General features: G+C 40.8%; 1 protein-coding gene across 2 annotated transcripts in view; it reads right to left on the bottom strand.

Annotated features, from left to right (window-relative positions):
* Positions 1-12250: 12250 nt before the first annotated feature.
* gabra3 (gamma-aminobutyric acid type A receptor subunit alpha3) overlaps positions 12251-21142 on the bottom strand; it is a 145525-nt gene continuing 136633 nt past the window's right edge. Inside the window, exons 10-11 of one of the 2 annotated variants that reach the window (XM_053846772.1) lie at positions 18863-18901; positions 12251-18725 (exon numbers count right to left, since the gene is read on the bottom strand). In XM_053846772.1, the coding sequence (XP_053702747.1) occupies positions 18402-18725; positions 18863-18901 (363 nt within the window). In that variant the 3' untranslated portion in view covers positions 12251-18401. The remainder of the gene's footprint in view (positions 18726-18862; positions 18902-21142) is intronic. The other variant, XM_053846773.1, reaches the window with a different exon arrangement.

The following is a 21142-nucleotide window of genomic DNA, read 5'->3' as shown; positions in this document are numbered from 1 at the left end:
ATCTAAAGTTGCCTCGTACTGATAGGTTTCCACAGAAGCGTTATTTGAGAATATTTGAGAAAGGTCAGTGCCCACCAACAATTTATAAGACTGTAATACTTAGATATTATCTATATCTATTTTTTTGTTTTTGTTTAGCAGAAAAAGGTTTAACTTAGACAGTAAAATCCTGACTGCAGTGTGAGCTCAACTGCACTAAAACTGCCCTCAGCCATTATGCCAAGCAAATAGGTTGCATAACTAAGACAACAGAAAGATGAAGCACTGGGTTCTCATTCAGTTTATGCAAACATTTTCAATAACATTTCATTTTCATATACAGTCATGTAGACGCGTGCAATGATCTCTTGTAGTATCTGTCATATGTCATTTGACGTAGCCGGTCAATACGTGCGGCTGAGTGTGAAGGAAGTTGTGAGCAGTATCAGCCAAGATTTGAGCGATTGGTCAATAGTTTTTGAGGAAGAAAAGAAGGTAATTTTTAATCAAAAAGATTAGTTAACTTGAGATTAATGCCGAAATAATCAAACATCTAGCATCTGTTCTAAATGTAGAGTATAAGGATGAATGTTTCAACACAAGAGTGGCCAATAATGCTTACATTGTCATGCTATTTTCATGTGTCATGTGTCATGGACACACACTTCAGTCACAGACTGGAACGTTCACATTGGGCGAGTAATGACACTGATATCATCTTGTTGTGGCTGTTTGTTTTCATTTGAAAACTAGCTGAGAGCTGCAGCATTTGGGAATAAGTCATGTTAGTGTTGTAAAAGTCATAGATTAGTCAAAAAAAAAAAAGACTATTTCTGGGGAGAGCCTACTGCTCACTGACACAGCATTATACAGCATTAGTTCTAGCTCTTCAAAAGCAGCATTATGGTCATAAAAATCTGTTGTAGGAACATGACAACACATGTTGTCTGTCCAGGCTCACTGCAACGCCCGAACAAAAACCCTGCCACAGACGGATATAACATCGCTCGAAATAACATATCATTAATGTCTGTGCTTGTTGAGCATTGTTGTCTGCTGTTGTTGGAAACTCAACGTGCACAGACTCACAACACGTGCACAACGGGAGACTTGTCTTCCTGCCGAAGACAGATGTTGTGAATCATTGCCACTAACTTTGTCTTACTCAGGGGGCTCCAGTTCACTTGTCAGCTTTGATCCAGCTTCTTAAGGTGTCCTGCTGAGGTTCATTACCACCTGCAATTCTCTGGCCAACCAAACAGATCGAGTCAGACGTTATAATGGCTTTGTTTGTGAGCTCCCTCAAACAAGATCGGGAAAGATGGCTCTTCCTTTTGGATGGCAATTCGTTGTGGACAGACTCTTCAGGGACAGTCGAGTTGAGAGTTTCAAACACAGATCTTTGATGCCTGGAGGATGTGGCCAAGTAATTTGTAGTATTTCAATTAAAGCTAAATATTGATATAAATAAAAAATAAAAAAAGTTAAAAAGTAGAAGTAAGTCGCAGAAGTTGCACAATTGGAGGATGCTTTCACTTCACTGTAACATGTGTACAAAGGTCCGGTTCCATAATTTTCCATTTACCATTTTGTTGTGATTTTTAATCTGTTGTTCTGTTAGGATGTTCCAACCATGTTGTGCGCTCTCACACACACAGCTCACTGACACATGGCGGCTGAAGACAAATGCCCCTCAGTTTGTTTGACTTCCCCAGAATAATGATGTAGGTCAAGGCTTGAAGTCCGGGCCAAGGCCTCTGATATAAATATCGCTTTCATATACACGATATTTGATGATGCTGTCACATTCTGAATAAAAAAAATGACATTATGACCTTATCAGCTGACATTTGAGGTCAGCTTGTTTATTGAGGTTGTAAATCACGCGACTGATGCTATTGACATCGAGCTCTATGATGGTGTAGGTTTCATAACATTTTGTGGTCATTGGTTCTTCTGGAGCTGGTTAAGACTGTTTATGTGTTGCAGTATGTCTTCTATTGCTATGCTAATGCACACAGTATGTATTAAGAGGTGAGAGTCTTGTTGAGAGAACTGCTCCTGGCATGAATACAATCACGTAGAGTAAACAGAAACAATGACAAAAATGATTGAGATCCAGTTTCATTTGAATTTAGATGATGTCATATCCCCAACATCCACTTGAAGCAGCACCTCTTCGCGTGTCTGTGCAGGTTTATTTCAATCCCTATTGGACAATATCTTAATGGATAATGACAAAAAAAATAGCCTCAAATTATCCTTTGACTGTGACTCAAAAGTCAGGGCTGATAGAGTATCTGTTCTTCAAACATAATTCTTCAATCTTAATCTGTGTGATACTTAAAACCAACATGTCGACTCAGTAGATCAGAGTAAAACATAAATGAAAGCAAAGTCATCATGACAGAACATTTGCTTTGTAAAGATAATAGTAAATTAAACTTTTTTTCCATTGGAAATATATTTTTAGCTCTGGTTGCTCATTTTGCTGCCAGGGCACAGTTTTAGGACTCTTGGCAACCTGCTCCACCATTCATGAGTACGCCACACTAACATTTTATTTTGCCAATAATACAAAATCACTCTTTATTGATTTTATTTTTTAGACATTACTTGCATCTTACAGTGGTACTGCAGTTTTCCGACTTCGAACAAATCAGAGTTCGAACCAAAATTTCGAGATTTTTTTGCTTCTGATTTCAAACAAAAACCCAAAACTCGAACGCCCCCAAAAAAAGCCGGAAAAAACATAACGTGAGCGAACTGATCAGCTGGCCCACGAGGCGCTTTGTTATTGTGTATAAAGCAGCCTCTGTATGCAGACGTGTCCTGTTAGCTACATTTACCGACTGTTTTTTCTTCATATTGAGGTGTAAAACCTTTCCTGTCTCCGCACTGGACCGTGGTAGAGTGTCACAGGGGAGGTGCTTGCTCTCCACACCTCCGAGGCTGGAGCGCACTCCAGGGTTTGATGTCCTGTTGTGGGCTGGAGCTGGGACAGGGATGAGGCGAGTCTGGGACAGAGCGTTACTTGGTTTATGACTTTGTCACAGCCAAACTGCACAGAAGCGCACATTCAGAGCTGGACACGCACCGGGCACCTCTTCACTTCTGGAGAGACCTCACTCACTCGGCAACCCCTCCCACATGCAGCGGCCACACACATAGAGGAACAGCTCACCTGCAGCAGACACTCTACATTCATTCCTACAAAAGCCTATTTTAAGGCTACACATTATTTCTTTTTCCATTCATTGTAATGGGAAAAATCAATTCAGATTTTGAACAAATCGCTTCTCAAACGGCCGTCTGGAATGGATTGTGGTCGAGAATCGAGGTACCACTGTACTTGTATATATGTCCCTGTCCTCCAGGTTAAGTTCGTGCCTATTGAAAATAGTTCTGCAACAAAATGGTTAATGCAAAAAAAAAAGGTTCCAACATTTTGAAAGTGGCTACTGGTGGTTCACCCTACTTCGGCCTTGAATGTAGTGAGTGGTGTGACCTGTCCAGAATTGGCTCAACCTCCACTAGTATCAGCACTTTCTGCGAATTGGCCATGAACTCTGTTGAGAGGCCATCCGCCTCCCATTCTGGAAGAGCGATAACTTGAAAGTAATTGCGCTGTGTGTGAGCATCCAGTTCCTCACACTTCTTCTCCAGTAAGTCTTTGAAGTGAACCGAGCCATCTTGAGATAAGCCATCTTGGCACCATGCTTAACAGTTGAAGTTTCCCGTTCTAGTAAAGTTTTCACTCTGCGACTTCTTTCATTTTCATCCCTTCAAACTTCCCATTGATATCAGCTCACATCCTGTCCTTCATTTCCTTTATGCCAAGTAGCATAGCAACATTTGCCGGCAGTTGCTCTGGTGACTCTGGCTGGAGGACGGATGCAGCAAAAAAAACAGCAATGGAAAAAAAAACATGGTAGTCATTTGGAATTCAGAAGATCTTAATGTTCGCACATTTAGACACCAAAAATAATCCAATTATTATTAACAGTTTGCATCATCAACACTGTCGTAACGTTCTGTCCCCACAGCGGTTAATGTGTGTTCCCTGACCTAAACTGCTACCAAATAAGTTTATTGCTTGGCAAATGAAAATTCTGGACAATATGCAGTGGTGGAAAAGGGTTCAGACACCCTTAACATTTGAAACAATGTCAAATATCAAGCAAAATCTATATTTGTGTTTCAAAAGGTGTCGTTCCATTATACATATCTTTATTCCAGGTTCACATATTTTGCAGGATTAACTAAATACCAGGATGTAATCTCAACATCAAATGTATCAACATCAACAAATAACATAGGGTTTAAAAATGAATAAAAATAAATAAGTCATTAAATCATCAAATTAATACTTAAATTACTTAAATACTTAATACTTAAAAAGTAAAAGTAAGCAAAAGTATAAACTCAATTTCTCCTAATCCATTTTTATTAAATCTGTGTTTCTTCTTCAGTTTCCTCTGCAAATAAGGTGGTTTGTTGTTGACTTCAAAGCAGTGTGTGTGCCTTGCCCGGCTTGGTCAAATCTGCATAATAATGTGATTTTGGTGGGCTACTTGATTATTCATTCCTGCTCTGGTTTCCCCTGTAATGAACTTGTTTACTTCTGGGAAATATCAGCTATTGCACTTCTATAAATCCCTGCCTTGAGAAGTGACTGAGGTTTAAAGCAGCAGTTCAAAGGAGGAGCAAATCACGAATGCTCCCCTCACTGGCTCCAACATAATGGTGTCATCCCCTTCTGAGAGTTTCAGCTTTCTAAAGCTAATGACTCTCTGGAGGCTCTTTGTAAACCAAACTGTTACTGGGGGTGCGTATGGCCCGTAATGCGACTCATTATCTGGATTCTTCTGTGCTGTTTGTTACAGGTCAGTGGAGCTGACAGACACATGAGAAAAAAAACAACAACCTTCTTTTCTGTGGGAAACGGAAATCGAAGGACCGAAGTGAGAAGTCACAGACGTGAACTCGCAACAGATGCAGACATGAAAAGCTGGAGAGAGCGGCTGACCACAGTAGTGAGGGGCAGATGAGGCTTCGTGATACAGTGTCCTCATATTCTGAGCTCTGTACGGGTGCTTTCGGTTTAAAAATGATGTGAGGTTTCATTAAGTTGAGCAAAGCTTGCCTTCTAGTACAGTCAGACAAGCAGGACACAAACTAACAGGTTATTTTTTTTTACTCCTTTCTGGGGTTTTTCCTTGTCGGCACTGTAAATAATAGTTCTGATATTTACACTGTCCTTTTGTTTGGATCAGAGTGTTAAATGGAAAGAATCTGTACTGAACCCTTGGCCTTATTTAATTTACTTTCCTAGTTGTCCGTCACACACAACAGCATTTTTCTTGTCTCTCTCAATATTCGGTTGGGGCTCCAAATCATCGTATCTTGTTAAATTCACATTTGGTTCCGTAGAAAATTTCAAGCTAAAAGTTTACTGCATTGTTCCTTCTTCTGCTCAACCAAGTTGCATTTTACTGAGTGCTCTATCTCTGCCTGATAGATTTTACTGTTTACTTTTTCTGTAGTTCTTTTCTGTACTTCTGATCTCTCTCAACTACATGTACATGTCCCTGTTTACAGTCCCAGTCCCCCTGCAGAACATTACTCTTTGCTCTGAACACATTTGTTAATCCAGCAAGCTGAGCACAACCCATAGCTGGCACCAGTAATACCTGCCTGCTCTACTTGCTGTTATACATCATAGCAGAATTGTATACGAGTGCAAAGAAAGTGAGGGATTGACAGAATGCTTCATGAATGAGGAGTGTGGCAGGACAAAGCTGTATGAGGAATGGAGTGGCACCAATGCAAAATGTTGCGATAGCTGTCTCACTGCAATAACACTGCAATAACACATTTTATTATTCCATGTACTTCATATTCTATTCTCCTATTATATTACACTCTGTAGTTTTTTTGGTTGCAAATGAACTACTGAGTAATGGTGTGGTTAAAAATCATTGTGAGAAGAGAAGTCTGGTTTAATAAGATCTTACAGCAAACTCAGCAAAAAATATGTCAACATGGAATGGTATGATGGAATCAATGAAAACCCAAACACACAAACAGTATGTAGGTGAGATTTCTTCCCCAGATTTTTTGTATAAGTGCTTTAAGGTTTCCCATGGAAGGCAGTTAGCGACAGTGTTATGTTTCTAAGGACAGTAAATGCCAGTCGCTTTTCATGCATGACTGCAGTATAAAACCACTGTGATTTGGTTTCATACTCCTCAGCGTTGCTACATTTTTGAATGAATTAAAAAAGCAGAAGGTGGAAGGTGAAGTGAAGATGCATATTTTTGCATGTTGACTTGCATACTGAAGCACAACAGTGCTACACATGAAGTTATATGTGGAGTCGCACCACAGGGCCTTGTTTAAACAATTACTAGCTGCAACGAGAATAGATGGCTTCATTTATCATTGTGAGCGCAGGGAACTTCGCAGCCGCATATGTACAAGCAGGGATTTTAAGGGCTCATATTCCCCAGCGAGCAGAGACAAAGAAACCGTCTGGCTATATGCAAAATAAATCTGGTTCTATACAGAGCATGTAACTATACTTAAATACATAATTTCAATAATCATATATATATATATATATATATATATATATATATATTTTTTTTTTTTTTTTGTTAAAAATCTGAATCGGAGTGAATGTCGAGTGCCTGCTGCAGGTGCGCTGTTCCTCTATGTGTGTGGCCGCTGCATGTGGGAGGGGTTGCCGAGTGAGTGACGTCTCTCCAGAAGTGAAGAGGTGCCCGGTGCGTGTCCAGCTCTGAATGTGCGCTTCTGTGCAGTTTGGCTGTGACAAAGTCATAAACCAAGTAACGCTCTGTCCCAGACTCGCCTCATCCCTGTCCCAGCTCCAGCCCACAACAGGACATCAAACCCTGGAGTGAGCGCTCCAGCCTCGGAGGTGTGGAGAGCGAGCACCTCCTCTGTGACACTCTACCACGGTCCAGTGTGGAGACAGGAAAGGTTTTACACCTCAATATTTTTGTTTGAAATCAGAAGCAAAAAAATCTGAAATTTTTTGTTCGAACTCCGATTTGTTCGAAGTCCGGGAAGTTTGAAAACCAAGGTACCGAGGTATATATATATATATATATCTTCACCATGACCCATAGTTTTGGGAAGGAAGTAAATTCAACCATTTACACTCAACAAAAATATACGCTTCTCCTCTGCTCAGGAGTGGCATATCAAGATGTGGATTAGAGGGCATGGTTATTGCACCGGTGTGTGTTAGGCTGACTGCAGTAAAAGGCCACTTGGAAGTGTGCAGTTTTATCACAGAGCATGATGCCACAGATGCCGCAGGTTTGGAGGGAGTGAGCAAGTGGCTTGCTGACTGCAGGAATGTCCCCACAGCTGTTGCCTCTGTATTGAATGTTCATTTCTCTACCATAAACCGTCTCTAGAATTTTACAACTGCAGATCAACTTGCAATGATAGATCTGTTAGAGGTATAACAATGTTCACGTTAGCCTGGATGCTAGCTGACGATTGTTTGTTAAGAAGAAAACATACTGTTGTACACGTCGCTAATGTGTGATACGAGAGAAATCTTTCCACACTTCATATTCCCATTTCGTTTCAAGTATGCACCGGAGCTCCCTCGGTTTGAAGGAATCATTTCAAGTGGTGAACGGAGAGTGCCCTCGGTCTTAGGAGTATTGGGACACACTACACTCACGTGAACGAGTGTCATGGACAAAAACAAGTGCTAAGGTGAGAAATAGAACACAGCATTAGTCTTCACTGTTCGGGGAGATGGCAGACAGCTTGTTGTTGTTTCGTGGTGAGTGGTTTGCTGCTGTCAATGTTGTGCATCGAGTGACCCATGGTGGTGGCGGGGTTTGATTATGGGCAGGAATATGTTTTGGACAGATCGGCACAAATGCATTTTATTGATGTGATGCACACTGCGAGATCCTGAAGCCAATTATCCATGGCCATCACCTCATGTTGCAAGCATGATAATGCTGCAGTGAGATAATGCACGGCTCCAGGTTATGTACATAATTCACAGAGGAAAACATTCCAGTTTTCAGCCTGCGTTTTTGACAGCGTGTTCCACTTCCTGCCTGTATGCAGCGACTCCGCACAACCATTGAAGAGAAGTGGACCAATGTTCCACAGGCCACAACAACAGATATTGACTGGTTTCCTGAACCTGCCTGAGTCCCCTAAGAAAGGAAAACTGCACATTTCTGAGTGGCCTTTTACTGTAGCCAGCCTAGGGCACACGCGTGCAAAAATTGTGCTCTGTAATCCACATTGTGATATTCGACGCATGTGAGGTGAGATGGATTGTCTTATCAAAGGTGAAGTGCTCACTATCATCGATTCAGACACATTGGTGAGGTTATTACTGGTTATTTTCAGTGTATTTAGATTTTTGAAAATGTGTCAGTGGACATACAATGTAATTCATACACGTGAATGACATTACATCTATATACGAGGCGTGTCAGAGAAGTGTCAGGACTGGTGCAACATAATTTTTTTTTCAAACCCAAAACCAGAAGGCTTTTTTAAATTTGGTGATACCCTTCCTTATCTCTCAAGAAATAATGATAAGCATCATCACAGTTCATGGTGGTGGCCAAAAACCCCACCACTCCCACTCATATTTCAGCTTTTATTTTACATTTCCAAAAAGCAGTGTCTGACCATGCCGCCACCAATTCACTGGACCCAGTGATGCACCGTACAGGGTCAGTGTAGGCTTGCTTTCACTAAACAGTGACACTGTTAACTCTACAGCTTTCAGAAACAGCCGCGATGTAATGTAGTAATGTTGCTCAGATTAAAGTTATAATTTCCCCTACTCCCTTGCGTAAAGTAATAACTACATCAGACCTCATATTTGCTGCTTGGCTTATAGTTATGCCGCAATACAGCCTGTCATTGAGACACCATTGTGTCACCTTCACCATGACCTAAACGTCCTTGTGTGTGTGGGTTCTCACAAGGTTAATAAAACATCAAGTGGTCAGGACCTTTTTTACTGAGAGAGCAGAAAAAAAACCCTGCAAGCTTTGAAATGTAATTCCATGAGAGCCATATATAGTGCAGATTAACCCTTTGGAGCCAGAGCTTTTTCATTGAAATATTACACTTTGATATCACTATTTCAAAAGGCAGTAGCTTGAAAAAGGTTAGAGATGAAGGCAGACTGTAGAATAGAAGAATCTTCAGCGTGAAGTTTGGCATGGTGGTAAATGCACTCATCTAATGTATATATTATGACATAACCCAGATATATATTTTGCTAATGTTTATCTGATTCACTGGAAACACGGACTGCACTGCCTCCTCTAGTATCTGCAGTGTATTTTCTCAGCTTCTCCCGTGTTGCCTCTATTTCCCCATGATTTATTTATTTGTCTTTGTCAACATGCCTGCTACACTTAAGTAGCGGCTCCAACATGCACTGGCTGTGGACTCACAGCGAATGGACGCACTGTCACTACTAGCTGTAACCGTATATAGTCTAAATAACCCCTGTATGTTATAGACATGCCCACAAATGTTTCACAGATTGAAATTCCAGGGGTCCGCCATCTGCAAAAACTACTTCAGGCTCCATATTTGATGCTGGGCTTGTATAAATGCCACCGTACGAACAGAGGCGAAGTCGAATGGAACTGCTCCGGACCATTCTGTGGGAATTCGATTGACCACTGCTCTGTGACTCTGATTCTGTCTGAAGACACAGTGTCTATCAATTGCGCCTCAGAAGCATGTTCTCAAGCAGAAAATCGAGGCTCATGGAGGCAGGCTCGAAAATCAGATGTGATGAATCTGACACATACACAGCAGGATTCCTGTCAAGGTGACATGCATGAAGTCACCGGAACCAAATGCAATGTTTACATATCGCCAGAGCCAGCACTAAACTTTTCCACCTTGGATTCCGGGCTCAAAAATTGCCGGTTTAAGTTGGCACTGATGCCGGCAACGTACAATCACTCTATCCACATTGAAGATGCAGGATTCAGTTAGAGTCGGCGTTCTGTCAGAGAAACAAGGAGGGGGGTGATTTTGACATCTATTGAATTGAGGGCAATAATAACTCATGTTTTTAATCGTGGGAAGTAAAATTCACTCCAGTCTGCAACAGTCCTCATCTGGTCCGTTCCTTCACATGTCCAGGTGGAATGGCAAACTTTAGTTCAGCGGATGTGTTCCTGTCATTTAGTTGTTATGGTGTTTCTTCTGGATTTTTCCATTAAAAAACACCAGCATCATCTTGTCCACCTCCATCATATGTGCTATGTTTTCCTCTTCTTTCCACTTACTTTCACTGAGCTCATGGTTGCTTGCTCACTGGCTCAAGCTTTTAGGCTTGTGAAACTGTAAGTAGTTTAGAGCTAATTACTTCATGCAAATTAAAAGGAGAATGACATACAAATTCAATTCTAATATTTGGATGTATTCCAAGATTGAAAAGGTTAAGAATCCTTGCTTTATTGCCCAGACAACAGACAGACGGATGCATCCTTTCATTCAGCTCAGGCTGCCACACACCGCCACACAAGCTACATGTTTAGTTGCCTTCACCTTGTGCAAATCAAAGGTGTTTAATGTATATTTTTTCTTTCACAAACTTAAAATGTGCGACTTAAAATTATGCGCCCAAGTGAAATTTTTTTTTTTATGTCTGGTTGAAGGTCAAAATGAAATAGAAATACACCTCCTTCTTCACAATTACTGTTGTATACACACCTTTTGCACTGACATTTGAAACATTTGAAAAAGGAGACTATTTCTAAATCTTAAATTCTTGTGAAATTTGAATTACATAGCGTGCTAATATACTTTATAATGATGATGATGTAGTTCCGAAAAATAATTCGCTGACTCACTTCCTTCCTACTTAAAGTGTCAATTACAAAGAAAAGTAAAGGGTAGATTTCCCTGAAAGCATGTTCTTTCTTGCTTTAAACATTTTTACTTAAAAGCATCTTGGAACAATTGAAGTTGTTTCAGCAGAGATGAGATCAAATTCAATTTTGGAAGTGGATGTGATTCCCAGTATAGACTTGTTTCTGAGAGTGTTGCTGTGGTGGACACATGGATCGCAGTCCTGATCTTCAGTTCTGATGACATTCAACTATACTGTTTCCTGCGGGGATCTTTCATGTTTCCATTATTCAACCTTTTGAATGAAATTTTATCGCAATATTGATAAGAATTAATGATGAACAAGGCTAGTAACGCCACACCATTCATATAGATAGTTGCCACTACATTGATCTGTTCAACGCTTATGTAGTAACAGTCAATTCCTCATGAGCACATTCTCACTCTTTATTAATAATACTCAAATGGACTTTGTCCTACAGCGATGCTATATCTCAACCAAGGCAACACTGAGGGCGTCACCCCCGGTCATCCTAACCTAACCCCATCCAATTATGTTGAACGTCAAGAAATGACACAAAATTCAATATAAAGCCTTGCTGCGTCAATACTGGACTCCACTTGATGTCGATATTGTTCACCTCAGGAGTGTGAATGTCTAATGTCAGCATGTGTCTGCACTGAACAGATTGATACCCAAGGTAGAACAGTGGCACATTGATCAACATGGAGAACAAAGAGTGGCGCGGCAGGGTTCAGTAGGCTGACAGCCCGAAGACGTTAGAAGTCATTCAAGTGTTTTGTTCTAGAGATATTTGTGTGGTGATCTGCTTTCGTTTTGTTCCTGCGCTTCAGCTCTCCTATCCTCTGATCTTTCCAGCTTCACTAATGGCACACAGCTGGAACAAGTCCTGCTTGAGGCAGGGGTCTTTATATTCCACCTAAGACCCCTGCTCATATCCTCATGTACCTCAGCCTCTTGCTTTTGTATTTTCTGTCTTGGAGCTTGAGGTGTTTGTTTCACTGCTTGTTGTTCTCACATCCATGTCTCCTCCCTATTTCTGGATTTCTGCTCCCTTGGTTGCTCATTCTTTTCCCTCCAGTTTGGTGGATGTTTTCGAATTGAACAAGGGACCGTGTTTTGGGCAATCGTTGGACTCCTGTTGTATTGTTCTTTGGTTTATTGTATTCCTACCTTCCTCACCTTGTTGTTCCCTCAGCATCCGCACTTTGTAAGTTGAAGAACAAACCTGGCAAATAAAAAACTTTTGAAGACTGCATGCTCCTCGGCTGAGGTTACAGATGAACGGCAGTCGATGTACTGCAGCTTGACAGAACGATGGCGTGACTCAAAGACAAAATACAACATCCTTTAATTTCCATTTCCATTTGCTACATCTCATACAGTAAGCACATGAACGAGATAGGTCAACATACAGAGATCCAGTCACTGAGCGTATGAGAGCGTCCTCCTACAACTAAACACAGTCTGCCGTGTTCCCAGAGAGAGTGTCAAGGAAGTCCAGAGCTCTCAATGCGATGGGACATGCAGTGAAATTGCTGGAGAGAGAACACAGTGTGTACAACTCTGCTGGCAAACAGCTGCTAATTCACAGTTAGATTTGAAGTGCACACAAGGTACTGAAGTATCTCTACATTTTAAAATACCATAACACGTAGTGTTACAGAGCAGAACGTACCACAGCTGTACTTATCAAATGTAAAAATAATGGACGTGACATATCAATATTCACACAAACAAACGAAAAACAAAACAAAAACAAAATGTATCTGATATCACGATTATATACAAATTCACAAGTTGGCAACACTATTTTGAGCCTGCAGCCACTGCCATTGAGCTCTATAAGTTGTGTTTACCTAAGAAAGTACGGCTTTCTATCCGAGTTTTGCATCAATACGGCAGAGATCATAAAACATTTTTAATGCTTTATTTAATATTTATATATATATGTGTGTGTGTCTGTATTGGATGACATGTTTTTGCTGAAGTATTTCAATGACAACAAAAACATTAAACTCCAAAGACACAGAGGTTGTAGTTGTGTGGCTGTTTTTCCTTTTTTTTTTTTTTTTTTTTCCCTACTATTCCATAGGACAAACATGATGTGCATTAAGAAGGTACTGCATATTGGCTCAGTCTGAAAGAAGCGATCAATAAACAACTGCGACACCAACGGAATATCAACACATGATGTGAAAAATTGAGGAAACAAGCCTCCTGGTCGTCCTGCATGTGCTGACAAATGCCTCGTAGTTGAATAGAAGCCTTATTATATAATACCATTTATGGGCGTCTCTGAATCTTATTTATTCATGTATGGTCGCATTTGTGATGTGAAGCGAGTATATCAATATGATTATCTTGGTAAATCAAAACTATATATTTGCTTGGGAAATACTGTATTATACAATTTTACATACATTATTTCTATTTACAATTGATGTTTGGTTATGGGGGTCTCCAGTTTTGGTCGTGTCAAATGTTTTCTTTGAAGGGCTTTGAGGCTCACTTCTTAGTGTTACAGGGTCGATTTGGGGGTGGAATCAGTAAAAGGAGACGCAGGAATGACCTCAACTGGTACCTGTCTTATCAGAGACCGATCCGGAGCAAACAAGACACAAGTCACAAGTGTCCAACTACCGTCAACTGTCATCTGCCAGGGCCAGCAAATTTTGGCCTTCAGATCGGTCTTCAACACCATCATCTGGAACCAGGCCACGGATCCTTCCTTGAACTTATACCAGTGTTAAAAATGATCTTAATTTGGTGCAAGTTGGGAGGAGGACCTGTGCTCACTCTACTGCGCCCTGATCCACCCAGTCGCCCCATTATAAGATGCACCACCATGGTTTGGCAGCTCAATGACGCAGAATGCAGGACTGAGGTAGAAAATACTGTCAACATGGTACGACTTAAAAGTCTGTAAGAAAGGAATTAACTTCTGGAGGAACAGACGGAACCACAGCCCCTGCATGCAGCACAGGTGGAAACTGTCTCCATATGTATGTATATCTGGGTACCCACATCTGCCCTGACAGGAAGTGCACTGGACACAAAGCTGCTAGCCTCCGTTTTTTGGTGAAAGACGGTCTTGATCCCTATCTTGTGGTGGCAAAATTAAAAGGGTTTGCTCTTCTTTGGATCTAGAGCTCTACATGTGTTGGGCTTCGGTGGGGCTCCTTAAAGCCTTTTTTTCCAAGTGCTATTGATTCTTGCCCTCCATCGTAAAAATCACTTGTTAAATGTAGAAGCGAAGAAAACAGTTTGGAAAAAAAGGATTCTCAAACAACCTGACAATCCCGAATACACACCTGACGTCGTCCGTGTGTCTGAGTGGTCCGTAATATCAGCCCATCGCCTGCAGCAGCAACACTTACATCAGTCTTCACCCTCCTTCAAAGCATCATTATCCCACAAGTCTTTCTCAGCACAATCCCAAATAAGCGTCTCCTCTCGACAGGTATGTGTCATGAACCAATGAAACGCAGCCACAGGACAGTAAGCTGCTGAGCTATTCTTATTTTCTCATACACATTTGAGTTAATTCTTAATTTCTGAAGAAACATAAACATGATTCTGTCCCATGTTTCTGGCCGTGAGCTTAGCATGTCTGTGATTCTCTCAGTCTTTGTTTGTTTCAAGGACCAAAGCTCCACTACACATCTTGAAAAAGGAGCGTGAGGATTTCATCTATTGATCATTAACTACACACTCAGATATTAACGGGACAGTCAACTGTGTAACCAACAATTTCCTTTTTTCTCAAATTAGTCTAAACTGATTAATAGATAGATGTGATGGGAGGAGGAGAATTATGGATTGGAGTTGCTTGTGTGTTGAAATGAAGTCTGCTGCCAAATGAGTGTGAAAGCACTTATAGATCTTTGTCATTGTCGGGAATCATGAATGATGAAAAGGATTTGTGAGTGGATGGCAGAACAGGCCACAGACAAATGCAAAGCCCCACAGGATCCAAGGTTGCAGCCACACCTACAAACAAATAGGTAGTCATGCACGAACGGAAAGGTACATAGTCTGTGGCGTTTACACATCAAAGAAAGGCCACGGGAATATTGTCTCACCACCAAACACACACGGACACTTACAAAACAAGTGTACCTGGGGCTCAAACATAAACAACACATATATGGATAAAACATAAACAGTTCCAAACCTTGAAATTAAAACAGTTATAGTTGGTTCATTATTGCAGACGTCACTGTAATATTCTTCTACAAATATGGCAGCATCATGCTGTTTCACACAGAGTGCAGTGATGGAATCGAGTCCAGTGTGACTTCACATGTCCACGACAGAAGTGACAAGGCCAACTAAGAAAGGAAAAAGGACGTTCAACAGAATCATGGAGTAGCATACAAACACGAACAAAACAGCTGTCATAAAACAAAAAAATATTTGTGATGTAAAAAACTTGAACAGTGATCACGGAACATCTGATCTAAAAATGTATTTGTTTTCAACCTATAGTGATTTTTTTCTTTAAATATTCTATATAGTGACTTTTTTTTATCTAAATCTTACCTATTTGCAGTTTCTGTTTGGATGAAAGAAGCAATTATTATCTTCAAAAATATGATTTCAAAACAATTTCCCATACAAAAGTGATATCAAGTGACAGCGCAGAACACAAAGGGGAGCATATTGTCTTGAGATAAGTTGTCAGAACAGCGTTTTAACATCTTGTTATGAGTAGCTTTGAATACTAACTTTAATGTAGCACAAGCATGTGAGTGTGGCTGGGTATGTTGCCACAATGTTGCGTGCGCTGATGCCATGACTTATTTATAGTCGGTGGGTAAATTCAGTGACAGTTAAATTGACATATACTACTGAAACTACATGGGCATATTCCGTCCCTTGATAACAGTAGAACTTAAAGTAAAAATAAATCTCTCTCTGTCTTTTTTTTCCACAACATCTATGATTTTTCCTCCTTTCCGCCACAAGAACTCGCCTTTTATTGGATTTTGATTTCATCATTTTTGATGTTGTGGTAAGCTTCTGTGGCTAATGACAATGACTGTGGTTACGTTGCGGCCCAGAAAACCAAATTATTGCGTCATTGCTAAGTGCAGTTCTACTGGAGAGCAATTCTAAATTCTCTTAGTCGGACCGTAGCTATGAGCGGACTGGGTGATGTGCGGCTGAATGAGCTTCAGCTACGCAGCGGAAGGAAACAAATTCCTAGACTATTCACGGTCTAATAAGTCAAAACACCTGTTTTGTAATTCACGATGATGATCTACAGATTTGTCTTCAACTTCCTTCACCCATCTCATTTTTATCACTAGCTCCCACAAGAAGATTAGAAGATGTGATTTGTTTGCTGGTGATCAAAAGTGTGACACTTAAGATACTCCCACATCTATCACTTTTGAATACATAGACAACACAATCTGGAATATTGAGTTTTATTCAGACATCTGAGTTTAGTCCCAAATCCCAACGATGTTTACGACCATGACAGACTTTTTGCGACCTGTCAACTTCGACTGCTCTTCCTTGACGGTCATGGGACTGGAGGGACTGAAGAGCTGATAGCGCCACCCTTCGTCTCGCAGGTGAACTACTGACACTGCAGCTCGGCTGTCTGTGCACTGCATGTAAACTGGGAGAACATGATGCAATAGCTTAAATATGATTTTGCCGAAGTTGGGCAACTCTCTGCATGTAACCACAGTCAATGTCAAACACACTTTGAAAATTCTTATGTCATTGCGCTACTGTTGCTCAGTCTACTCTTTACCCATCACTAGAAGCTCTTATTTCAGTAGGAGGAGGAAAATCATAGCAGGAAAAAGGGAAACAAATTAGCTGTGTTACTGGAAATGGTCACCTATCTGAGTTCAAATTTTTACTACACTAGTTATGAATGAAGCATTATTTAGTGGTTAAGTAATAGCAGATATATTCTGGCAATCATGGCACAGTATAACACATAATAGGTTTAGTTTTCACCAACCATGCGTCAGCATCTATTAGGCGTGAAGGCTTCACTACTCGTATTAACGTATAAACGGCTCTTTATATTGTCTCTCGAGAAATAAGTCTTGTTGTTTGAAGGCAAAAACAGTGACCATAGCAGCCTCAGCCGATGAAGCGCTTTGAATAATGCAGTTACAGTTGTGTAAAATAACAGTGTGAGTGTGGATGTAGCGTGAGGTAATGGTGGTTCTTTGTCACGACAACTGTTCATGGAGAAGCTGCTTCATGAGCCAAAGCCCCAATGCAGATGATAATAACAGGGACATTTGTTGAATCGCTTTGCTTCATTTTTTTCACAGGCAGTGGTCTGTTAACCTTCCACACTAATGGGCAATTTTACACTGGGTGCCTGTTCCCATCGGCAGTTGAAGGGGTGGGGCAGGACTCTTCGCCGAGTGGTAATGCCTGTGGTCACCAGCGTGTGTTTGCACGTGATATTGGCTTAGACGTTCTATGTAAATGATTACTACGAAAGCTTTTTTTCCCTCCTCGTGATGTGTGTATACACCAAGGCACATAGCTTCTCTGTTGGTGAACACACTCAGCCAGTTAAAACAATGACAGACACTGGACTATAAAATGTACAGGCAGCCACATGGGATGTGAACGCAATTTGTGATTCAGTGAGTGAACGTCCAAACACTGGTGATTAATAATGATCTTCATATATGGAGAAATACGATGTACACAACAAAGCAGCAGATGCGTGTGTTTGTGCGTGAGTGTGCAGGTCGTTGGCTCCACATAAGTGCGTTCCACATCAGTCATAATTCAGAGTGAAAGCACTGCTGCATGCTCACTCTGACTTAGTGACAAACAATTGAAAGCAAAAACACCAATGAACAAGAAGCTATCGAGTCACAGCAGAGGAACAGTAGTTACTCACGAGGGTCAGGGCTGGAGCAAAGAGGAGGAGAGTCAACAGAAATACACACAGTCTGGCAGGAGAATGGATCTCTGCTGGGGTGCAACACATTAGGTCAATATTTGTCCGCTAAAAATAATAAAATGAACAAATAAAATACACACAAAAGCACATACAAACACTCACACACCAAAACGAAACATAGATCTGAGTGCAATTTGTTGATTCAGTATTGAGAAAATATTGAAATTCAAATTGAGGAATTAACAGGGGGAAGGAATTTCTATCTTGACTTCATATGACATGGCGCGACGCAACGTCTGAAGAGTCAGTGACTCGTTCATTAACCCTTCAATTGACATAGGAAAATATGAACGCACAAAATAGCAATGTAATGTCAAAACATCTCGAGTGAATCTGAGTCGAATGCATCATCGCATCATCAAGACATGAATCTTAACTTCTGACTTAAAGCAAATATAAGTGAATAAAGATCAAGTAATATTTGGGACCACAAATAATTTAACGCCTGAAATATTAAATCAACAAATGCAGCACAGATGTGATGGACTTTGCCTCCAACGACTTTGCCTCCCAAACCGGACGGAGATTAGCTCTCAATCGATTTCAGTTTTCTTTGTTTGCCTCCATGATTGCAGGTTTTCTGTTGACATACGTGGCCCAGTAGCCCAAGTTGAAGATGAAGAACAGAACAGGGAAAATGATGCGTGATATTTTGTCCACTTTGCTGACGCGGTTGTACGACTTCTTGGCCTCTGTGTAAGGGTCATCCATTTTGTGCAGATAGTGCGAGTGTTTGGACGCTGCTGTGGGGGCGCTCTTGGAAATGGTGGTTAAACCTTGGTCTTTAGCTGCATTCATAGCATAGGTGGTCCCAACAATGTTGAAGGTGTTGTTTGTCTTTTTGGAAAGAGTTGCAGATTCTCTCCTCTGAAAGTAAAGAAGGCAGCACATGTTGTCAAGAGTGAAACAGCAAATTCGACAACACTTCCATTTGAACTCATAAAGAGGAAATAGAAGCAACACCACGAGACACGACACACACAAGAACAAAACAAAAGCCTAACCATATCGTTAATCCTGGCCATGTTAGCCTGAAACGGTTCCTGAAAAGAAAAGTAGAAAAGAAAAAAAGTTTACCAATTATATTAAAATGACTTGCAAACTATTCATCAGTGTCTTAGCTCAAGGCACTTCAGAACACGTCACACTAGAGCTGGAGGCAACTCTGCATCAGACAGTTGTAGATTGCAGACAACACGCCATGATGGAACATTCATGACAATCCAAGTGACATACACTGGGAATTACAGTGACCACAGGATCTCTTCTGACACTGCCTGCAAATGGATGAAATCATGGGGGCTGCTCAAATATTGCAGAAAAGCTGCACTTGGGCTGAGATTGTGGTTGGATTTTCCACAATCATTAATTAAGGGTATAAATATTTTAAAGCTAGATAGATTGTTAAAGAAAAAAACAACAGCATTTTATTCAGGAGTATTTCCTGTATGTGAGGAAACACAAGATTCTATTCCATTGTGGAATAAAAGTTCATTAAAAACAAAAGTGTTCGAAACAACTGTTTTCCGGGTTTATCGATGAGCTCCACAAAATAAAACAAAACAGGGTCCTTGATGCACACCCTTGTTTCCACCACTGCTTCACGTTGCATCTCCTCTTGTTCAGAATAAAAGGTTAACTTCACCAACGCTGCAAAGTGATGCAGCGCGTCAGAGAATGGCACACATCCTGCAGTCTGTGCTTTCCACCGGGGCACCCAGCTGGCACTGTCCCAAATTTGATTCCAGCTCCAGGCCACTTTTCACCATTAATTTTTTTCAGAACAGCCAATTGTGCTGCTCAACAACGTCGCAGATCATCTGTTTTCATGGCAGCTTCCTGTATTGTGAACTAATGGATGTCCGTGGAGTTTCAAGTTTAGCCAAAAGATTCACCTATGTTGTAGCATTTATCAGTTTTAAAATCTTTAAATATGGGTCACTCTTTCAATGTCTACAATGCAATACTTTGGCATTCACAAGATATCATTGTGCACTTATAAAAAGATCTTATGACTGTCTTATAACATATAATATAGTATCATAAGGAAGAATTTCAAAGCAAAGTGTTATCTTATTTCTAATAAAATTATAGCGTGTGGTATGGTTCCAAATTCAGGTTATGGTTAAGTGCTCTAGAGTCTTTATCACTAGATTAAGTGAAATCCATTTTTTACTGATAATATTTCATGAACCTTGACAGGTGTCACCATACAGGATCATGTGCATTCACAACATGTTCTTTGAAAACGTATGAATCTACTAATAATGCATTATAGTTGAGACCTTTAAGAAAGTGTTAGGATCACCTGTGGCACTAGATTGTCACGTCCCAGGTGAAACATCTTATGAGCTGCACAATTTTAAGATGAACACCGCATGTGGTGAGAGTGAAAGAAACCCAGCATTCTAATAGTGTTTGTCAGCAATTGCCTCAGCGTCCATTACTCTTCACTAGTGATGGGTGGATGAGGTTTCATGACACAGTATTGCAGGGTTGATGAAACAGTGTACAAATTTTCAGAGGCCACTAGATGGTGCTCTTGGTTCTTGGAAATGATGTGGGGTTCCATTGAAGTAGGTGTTCAAGTCCAAACATTTTACAGCAGACCGTGCCATCTGGTGGCCTCTGAGAATCAGGACACTGTTTCATGAAACCTCACCAACCCTTCAACAATATGTAATGAAACCTCATCTACCCATCACTACTCTTCACCTGTCTTGCTCCTTCGTCTTGCACTTGAATCCCAGACACCGCTTGCATGAAAAATTGTAGAGGACCTGCATGGTATGAACGCTGAAGGTGACCAGAGAGTTATAACAGAAGCTATATATAGCGGCGTGTAAGACAAAGCAAATAAACATTGCCTTCGGACACGTACAGCTAAGTGTATCAATGGGAGCAGCTTGACATCTTCAAGCTGCCACCATCACACAAACAAAGGTTGTGAAGGTGACCGGCCCGGCTGCAGATCATCAGAGCGGAACTTCATTCGTACAGAAACTCAATTGTAGATTTTGAGAAAAACAATAAAAATAAAAATATCTTGTGGTGTGCAAGAAGGTTGAAATACGTTTCGCGTACAACTGGCAAAAAGATTGAGCACCAGAAGGTAATTTGATTTCCTGTGGAAACTCCTGAGATATTCTCTTATCATCCAGTTTCCCCGACTGAACCAGAACCCAAGTGAAACGTGTGTGTGTGTGTGTGTGTGTGTGCAGCAAAAGTGCCTCTGCTCTCCCTGTTTCACTTTTTTAGCTTTGAGCCCAGCTTTAATTTTTGCT

This window comes from Synchiropus splendidus, chromosome 17, assembly GCF_027744825.2.
Source record: "Synchiropus splendidus isolate RoL2022-P1 chromosome 17, RoL_Sspl_1.0, whole genome shotgun sequence".
NCBI classification, from domain to species: Eukaryota; Metazoa; Chordata; class Actinopteri; order Syngnathiformes; family Callionymidae; genus Synchiropus; species Synchiropus splendidus.
This window is presented reverse-complemented; position numbering and strand designations above follow the sequence as displayed.